This window comes from Leptinotarsa decemlineata, unplaced genomic scaffold (genome assembly GCF_025532065.1).
Source record: "Leptinotarsa decemlineata unplaced genomic scaffold, Ldec_3_MD MMD2_tig00004067_RagTag_RagTag, whole genome shotgun sequence".
Lineage (NCBI taxonomy): Eukaryota > Metazoa > Arthropoda > Insecta > Coleoptera > Chrysomelidae > Leptinotarsa > Leptinotarsa decemlineata.
In genome coordinates, this window is record NW_027412602.1 from 2,098,068 (window position 1) to 2,106,826 (window position 8,759).

The 8,759-nt window shown below is 37.8% G+C and overlaps 1 protein-coding gene across 1 annotated transcript; it reads right to left on the reverse strand.

Annotated features, from left to right (window-relative positions):
• Nucleotides 1-174: 174 nt before the first annotated feature.
• Nucleotides 175-2,318, reverse strand: LOC141483765 (uncharacterized). The gene is made up of 2 exons (XM_074178586.1): nucleotides 1,962-2,318; nucleotides 175-928 (listed from the first exon to the last, which is right to left on the reverse strand). The coding sequence occupies exons 1-2, from the start codon at nucleotides 2,316-2,318 to the stop codon at nucleotides 512-514; spliced, it is 774 nt and encodes a 257-aa protein (XP_074034687.1). The 3' UTR covers nucleotides 175-511.
• Nucleotides 2,319-8,759: the final 6,441 nt, after the last annotated feature.

An 8,759-nucleotide genomic window follows, 5' to 3' on the forward strand; every position in this document is an offset into this window, starting at 1 on the left:
TTTGCGCCAGGCTATCACTGCCGAAGAAAGGTTGACTGCAACTCTGAGATTTTTGGCAACGGGTCAAAGTTTCGAAGATCTGAAGTTTCCCACGCGAATTTCACCTCAAGCACTCGGGAAAATCATACCCGAGACCTGCAAACAACTTTACCTGGTGCTAAAGGATTCTTATTTGAAGGTAAGATTGAATTAAAAAAAAACTTCATTCATCTTATTATGTTTTATTTTGCTCCATTACATTTAAAAATTATGTAAGCAGATATGTAATTGTGTATTGGAAATTATTGAGAAAAAAAATCAGATGAGTATTTCAAATGATAAAGGAAGTATTTTAATAACCTATTTTAATAAGTATTTTAATAACGGAAACCTAATGCGCTTTTAAGGACAACTATTTTCAGACAACTACTTCAACAATAACAATTCAGACAACTGGTTATCAGAGTCAGCATCAGCAGATACCAAGTATTCTTTTGTGGTACTTCCCCCTCCAGTTCTCGGATTGAAGTTGTTAGTAGTCTGGAAGAGGTTTTCCAAAGGAGCAGGAAATCTGTGTTTCTACTCGACGAACTGGTGTTTGCGGCTGTACGAACTTGAGACCCAGGAAATCAGTTTCCTCTTGAAGCCTTCCCTTCACACCATGCATCAACACTTTGTTGATCAACATTTCAGCATACGGTTTTTGATCTCCATCCATACGGCGTAATTTGCATGCGACGTTGAGCCCAATGCCATCGAACTCATCGTCCTCCTTCAAAGCTTTCAAAGCTGCGTCGATAGCATCTTTTCTTTTTTTCTGATTGCCCGATTTTTTTGTATTTCCGGATGAAGTTGATAGGCCTGATGAAATACTGTCAGACCAACTGAGGCTAGCAGGGGGCGATACCAGTTGTGATGACGTATGGTTTGAGGTTTCATCCTGACTCTCCTGGAACATAAATTGAATAGAAACTTTGAAAGCTGAATAACATATAATATCACATAAATAACATATAACATGAAATATTAATTAACATATAATACACCTTGTTTTATATTTATTATTTGTTTCAGTTACCAAACTCTGAAGACGAATGGCGACAGACAGGGAAAGATTTCGAAAACAGATGGAACTTTCCTAATTGTGGAGGGGCCATTGATGGGAAGCATATCAGAATCAAGAAACCTCCAAACAGTGGCTCATATTTTTATAATTACAAGGGGTTTTGCAGTATAGTTTTGATGGCAATCGTTAACGCAGACTATCAGTTCATATACGTCAACGTTGGCTGTAACGGCAGAGTCTCTGATGGAGGTGTAATTGAAGGTACCGGTTTTTATACGAAGTTACTAAACAAAAGTCTCAATTTGCCACCGAACAGTGCCAACAAGGCAAACCTCAATTTTGTATTTGTAGCTGACGACGCTTTTGCTTTGCATGAAAACGTACTTAAACCATATCCACAAAGACAATTGACTTATGACCAGCGCATATTCAACTACCGTTTGAGCAGAGCTCGCAGAATAGTGGAAAATACTTTCGGCATTCTGTCAAGTCGTTTCCGGATATTTCACACAGAAATCAACTTGAAACCAGAAAAAATAGATTTCATTGTGCTAGCAGCGTGTGCTCTTCATAATTTTCTGAGGAAGGAAGCAAAACCGTTGTACATGCCATCAAATTCACTCGATGTAGAAGATATTGATAGTGGGGAAGTTATTCGAGGGGATAGGGATGAAGATCAGATGGTGGGTCTACGACAGGGATATAATACACAAGTTTCGTGTGAAAAAGCAAAGGAGAATCGTGATAATTACAAGAACTATTTTGTTGGAGAAGGTGCAGTTTCCTGGCAAAACAAATTTGTCACCAATTAGGGTGAGAGGGTGAAATATTATACTGTGAAAATTTGTTTCTAGTGTTGTCTGTATTTGATATGAATTAAAGAATAAATTAGAATAGAATAAAAATAGTAACTTACGAGTTGTGATTCCTCACTCCCAATCGTCGCTCTAGTTTCTTCATGGTCGGCTGTAAACAATAGCAAGTCGAAATACCACAGTGACGGGGTATACGCGTCATCTCCCGATGAGCCCGACTTTTGCTGTTTTACTTTCTTCAACTCTTTACGGAACGCACATCTCAAGTTATTAATTTTTCTTTTCACTGTGTCAACGGTGGCTGACGGCACAGTTTTTTGATACAACTTCAACAACTCTCCGTACGCCTCATCCCGCGATCTTTTATTTGCGTAGGAATCGTCCTTGACTTTCCATAAACAGGGGTAGGCCCGATATAATTCAATAAATGCGGAAATGAAAGGAGGTTTCCCGTCCATCTTTCCCCGTCAGTCCAATCTCGGCTGGTGAATGATCTCACGAAAATTATCTCACGCAAAACTGATGGAAACGGTGACAACAGATCGCTTGCCTGCAGGCTAACTGACAGTGTGTGGTGGGGGCTGCATGAGATCATTTTCGGACAGGTCGCTGCCTGTCGCGAATCTCTCATCCTATCCCCGCCTGCCCGGCAACCACACACCTTCAGTCCGGGCGAACTGCAGTCCATTATCTTCAGATCAACTGATAAATGTGTGGGCAATGCCGATCTACGGCCTTATAATTATCTTCAGTTGAACTGACAGTGTATGGGGCGCTTAATGGATATCAAAGGATAAAAAGTAGCTGAGCGCGAGTACGAACTGATAACGGAAAAAAAGGCTAGCAGGCGTGGCAGGCGACGAGTGGAATGGGACAGTGTCATCGTCCATAGATAATATCTATGGACGATGACAGTGTGTTGTATGGTCGATCGCAGAGAATAAGTTTAATATATATTGGTTGTGGTTGCGGCATATTTCAAATAAAACATATTAATCTGTTTACTGTTGATTCTTATTATTCTACTACAAGTCAGAAGTGGGATAGTGATCTACGAAATATACCTAACTTTCGGATGTCAAAGTCCTTTTTTAAAAATTAATTTTATTAACAAAAATTGATGTTAACAGTATGAGAGCAAAATTATAACTGAATTACAAAAGTATTCTTTCCTCGGAATTGTCAAAGTTACTTTCCTGATTTTCATTTTCGCAGTATAGAAATTCGTCATAATGTTCGTTATAATCTTCTTCAGCGTAATATTCGTGTTCGCTATAATTTGGTTCATTTTGAGTGTCACTAACTACCGTATTAAATAATTCCTCTGATATAAAATTTCTTTGGGATTGGTTTTGAAATGAGTTTGAGGGACCTGATCGATAATTAGGGGCGTTTCTTGTCGAAAAATTCATTGGTACTGGTTTATTTGTTTGATATGTATTTCTGGTAGATACACTCATGGGTGTAGGTTTTGTGAAGTTCTGATTTTGATTGGGCCTGAAAACATTTCTGTTTTGAAATGGTTGTCTAAAAACTTGCGCGTTGGTAAAGACTTTTTGGGGTTGGCTTGGTGCTCGTGGCTGAATTGGTATTGGTTGTGAAGGAAATTGATTTTGCTGTCTGAAAAAGTTATTTGGTGTACTATAATTATTGACAGGAGAAGAATTTGGCTGTCTGATCTGAATTGGTGTTCTAGAAGGTTGAAAGTTTGGTCTAAATGTATTCTTATTTGAGAAATTTTGAAAGTAATGTACATTGTCTTCCTGTAAAACAAACTGCAATGCTTCACTGAGAGATTTGGGTTGCATACAACGTATTGTAGTACCCAAGGGTTCCTTGAACCCAGAAAGAAGGTTTTCAATGCCAAATTGCTATATAAATCTCTTTTACACCTTTTAGATTCTTGTGTTTTCGTGAACGTCGATATAATTGCACAATAGGTTCAATATATTTAAACACCTATCATAGAACTGTTGAGGCTTTTCATTAGGGGATTGCCTAAGCATAACCATGTCTCTGTTTAGGCAAGTTTCATCCCTTTGATCGGCAAAGTTTCTGGTTAATGTATCTTTGAGTTCTCTCCAATTTGAAACATTCTGTATATTGGCTACTACTTTAGCATTGCCTGATAATTTTGAAATGAGACAGTTCAGCAAATAAACATTCTGAAAGCTTGTCGGCTCAGCCACATTATAAAAAGTATTAATTATTGAATCACAAACTGCTAGATATCTATTTAAATCGTTAGGGTTGCCGTCGAATTCAGGCACACACCTAAGGTATTCTGAGTTGAATTGATTAGCAATTATTATATTTGAACTACTAGAAGAATTAGAATTAGAAGAATTTAAAAATTACGACTTACATTAAAATTGTAAGAACTTTGAGCATCCTTTATAAGGTAGATGACTGGTTCCTCGATTTTTGATTTCCAGAAAGACTTCCTTGCGAGACTGGACGATTCTGTTCCACTCCCCGATGATCTGCCTGTTGAGGGTAGCTGAAGGTCCACGATGGATTGGGTTTCTTGAGTTTTGAAGAGCCACTCCTTCACAAACACCTCCACAAGACAAAACAACAAGTTCGATACCCGATAAATCGTTGAAACGAAAACTGCACGTTCGATACGTTCAATTTCGAGTATCCTACCGACTGCGCCAAATATAACTTTCGGATGTCAAAGTCCTTTTTTAAAAATTAATTTTATTAACAAAAATTAATGTTAACAGTATGAGAGCAAAATTATAACTGAATTACAAAAGTATTCTTCCCATGAAGATAAGAATGCTTGCACATCAGTTTCCCAGAATCGCGAGATTCTGCTTCAGCATGGTCAGCGGTTCACATGGGAACGGGCGATATAATTCCTCCCCCTGAAGATTCAACGTAGGAGGGTTGAACCCTAGACATCTCGATATCTTGACTTGGTTCGGATGGTCCATTGGTTTTGCACCCTCTGAAGCCAATCTTCTTGTGCACTAGGTACAAACAAATTGATACTAGGACCAAGTAGATGAACATCGTCCAAAAACTTGGGATATGTGCTACATCTTTGAAAGATATAATCGGTTCGTTTTCCATTATTGCTGTTTTTATTGAATGAAGTTCGTCCAGGTTTAGGTCATCAAGTTGGATCCCTATTGATTTGGGTGGCTCTGGCTTCCCTTCGGCCAAGTCTGGTAAGATGATTGGTTCACTATTGGCAACTTGGTGATCGTTGGTTATGATTTGGTTGCTACAGGATAACTGGCATCCAATTTGAATGTCGAATAGATAACTCCAGGTAGTAGGTTCTCGATTTCGTTCTGGTTCTGGCACTTGAGTTTGGTAGTTTGTTGAGCCGGTAGGAGGACAACCCATTTGTTTGAGTTGTCTAGTTGTCTAATGGCTGGTCTCGATAAATGTATGACAGTCTGTTTACAAGTGGAGGTGTTCTGGACATTAAGTAGCTGGATTTCGCATGGATTGTCTTCTGTCAGCTCTCTGATGTTTGGTGGATGGGCAGATATAGGTTCGATGGGAGATCTCCAAACAAGGATCGCTCAAGAATGCACACAATTTTTCGTTTTTTGACAAATATTTGTTTTGATGTATAACAGCCTTACACTGACCCTTAGTTAATATCGGAATAGAAAACAGGTGATAGTAATCGAAATTTGATGGATGGGTAATTGGAATATGCAAGATATAGGTTATTCTGAAATTTGACATATAGCTTTTGAGGCTAATAATTTTTTCATAAAGCAAAGTATTCTCGAAACTTATTTCAATTGGTAGTTGGTCTTTCTCAACAATTTTATTCAATTTTTGCAGTTCTTTGAACAAATCTTTTGTTTTTATAATACTAGGATGAAGAATGTTCAGTCTGGAAAATTGTATTGAGTTTTCAACATCTTGCAAAATTGAATTTATGATTTCAAATGTATTGATTATCTGATTCAAGATGTCTTTGATAAACATAGAGTTTTCTTTATACGTTTGATTTTCAACAATTTTTGCTATTTGATTAATTTTTGATTCCAAAAGCCTTTTTATGTTTCACTTGTTGAACTGTACTATTGAACTGATCCATTAATGAGATTGAGATTGAGTTTTGCTTCTTGATATTCATTACTAGATTATTTTGATTATCTTGTAATTCTTTGATCAGACGGTCATATTTTTCACCATCGTTGGAATCTAAATTTCCTGTGATCGACTTGAAAATGGATCGAATTCCGTTTATAAGACCGCGCTTTGTTCTAAGTGGATGTGGTAAAATATTGTTGAGCCTATCAGTCACCTCCTTTTCCGAAAATTCTAATATTTTTAAATAGTTAGATGTGTCCCATGAGTAGTCTTTGTGACCGCCTACAAGTGTCCTCACATTTTTTGAATGGAATTTCAGTTTATTTACCTCCATGATTATTGGATTTAAATCATAATAATGAATAAGTGAATATACGTGCGTTTCGACTTTGGCTGTTCCAAGTTTGAGAGGAACAAGTCCTGGATTGTTCTTTAGGTTTTGTTTAGATATATCTTCCTGGAGTCCGAGAGTTCCAGATAATCTGAAAAATTAATCAATTTTTAATGGGAGATGAGTATTTTTTGAGGGGGCGTTTTAAATTGTCCGTGTGAATTTTTTGTTGTTTTTCTGTAGAAACTGTTTTCATTGTATGATCGACCGTTTTGATTTGAGTTGGTTTTTGAAATTTATTTGCATCCTTCTGCCTGATATGTTTTTTCACGTAAACTTTTTGTTTGGTTTTGAATACAATGGGATCATCGCGTTTTTTATTTTCTCGTTCTACTATCTTTTCCTTTTGCTTTATTAGATCCGAGTTTATTTTGGAATAGATGAGTTTCGATCGTTCCTTGTGATCATTGGTGTAATCATTTAGTAATTTCCGATCAATATCAATATTGAAAGGATCATTGGTTGAAATGTGACCACTTATGATGTCAATTGGCTTGAGTTTTGTGACCGAATGTATAGAGTGGTTGTATGCCAAAATTGCGTACAACATTTTCATTTTTGGAGGGGTTTTCAAAAATCCTCTAGTGTTGAGTAGACGAATGTGTTCTAGAATGGTAGAATGGAACCGTTCTATCATTCCATTGGATTGAGGATGGTGTGGTGATGTGAAAGGAACTTCGACTTTGTGTAGAGCCAGGAGTTCCGAAATGAGAAAGTTATTGAATCGGTACCGTTGTCAACGATAATTCGTTTGGGGATACCATGATGAGAAAAAAATTGAATGAGGTTGTCGGCTATTTCCGTACCTGTCAAGGAGTTGACTAGATATGCCTGTGCGTACTTTGTCTATGATTGTGAGAAATTTTCTACTTTCGATAGTGAATGTATCCATATGTACGATTTCGAAAGGTTTGGTTGCTGTAGGGGTGATGTTGAGCTTCATTTTGATGGGGTTCCGCTCATATTTGCTTTGTTGGCAAATAAGGCATTGATTAATATATGTTTGAATGGTTTCTTTTATGTTCAGCCAGAAATGTTTTTCCTTAATTCTTGCGAAAGTTTCGTCAACACCGCGGTGGTTTGACTTACCTTCATGGTGGTTTTTGATAATTTCTTAAACGTCTTCTTTTTTTGTAACGTCCAGAAGCTTTTTGGTACACCTTTTGAATTTTATAGAGGGCCACTTGAAAAATTTTTGAATTGTTGCCGAAAATGGTTCATAAAGTTCGGGGTTTTCAAAATAGACATGGTACTGCACTCCTGGGGCGACGTATTCTTTGATAGAATTCAAAATGTCGTTTTCTGTATTATTTTGCGATATTTGTACATGAATTTTCATCTTTTTCTCGAACAGAATGGTAGTTTTAGGTTTGGCCGGAGAATGGAGAACTGAGCTTATAATCAACTGATTGAGTCCTAGGTTCACGGCACACTGCGCTATTGGAATTGTTACAACAGGGTTCTGTTCAGCATTTGAGTGAATGGTGTCATCTTCAAGGTTTTCGCGTTCTGGTAGGAGTTCATCTTTTATTTGTTCGATATTAGGTTGCAATGGTAGGGGTTCATCTCCTGTACGTTCGGTATCAGGTTGAACTTGTAAAGAAAGATTGTCATTTTCTGTGTGACTTTTCGGAGGTAACTCGTTGTCCGTATTATTTACATGCATTTCGTTAGGAGGAATCATGATGGGAGAATATTCAGTGTCCAGGTTGGGTTCTCCAATAATCAAAATATCGGAAGAGGGTTGATAATCCGGGGTTTCAAGGCAACGACTTACTGGGTTTCCTTGACCACTGAAAGTGACACTTTGATTTGTTAGACGTTGTGATTCGTCTAGTATGTCATCCAATTCCTCCCAAAAGGTTTTGGTGTCCTTAGTGTGGATTTCGACACGGGATAAAGCATCGGCGTTGGTGTTCAACTTGCCTTTTTTGTAGATTATGATATAATCGTATTTCTCTAGTTTGATCCGCCATCTCAGCAATTTTGAGTTGGGGTCCTTCAGAGAGAATAACCACTGAAGGGGTTTGTGGTCAGTGACTATATTGAACTTTCGTCCAAAGAGATATGGGCGGAAGTATTTGGTAGCCCATACGATCGCGAGAAGCTCTTTCTCAATGACTGAGTAATTTTGCTCAGAGTCATTCAGGGTCCGAGATGCGTATGCAACTGGAAGGTCTTGGCCTATAGGGCCTTGAGAAAGGACAGCTCCTAGGGCGAATTTACTTGCGTCCGTGGTGAGATTAAAAGGTTTAGAAAAGTCGGGGTACTGCAAAATCGGATCATTGATTAACAGGTTTTTGCAGGTATTGAAACATTCCAAAAACTCTGCATTATGTTCAATTTTTGCGCCTTTCTTCAGGCATTTGGTTAATGGTTTCGTTAGTCTAGCGAAATTATTGATAAAGCGTCGATAGTAATCTAACAAACCCAAGAATCC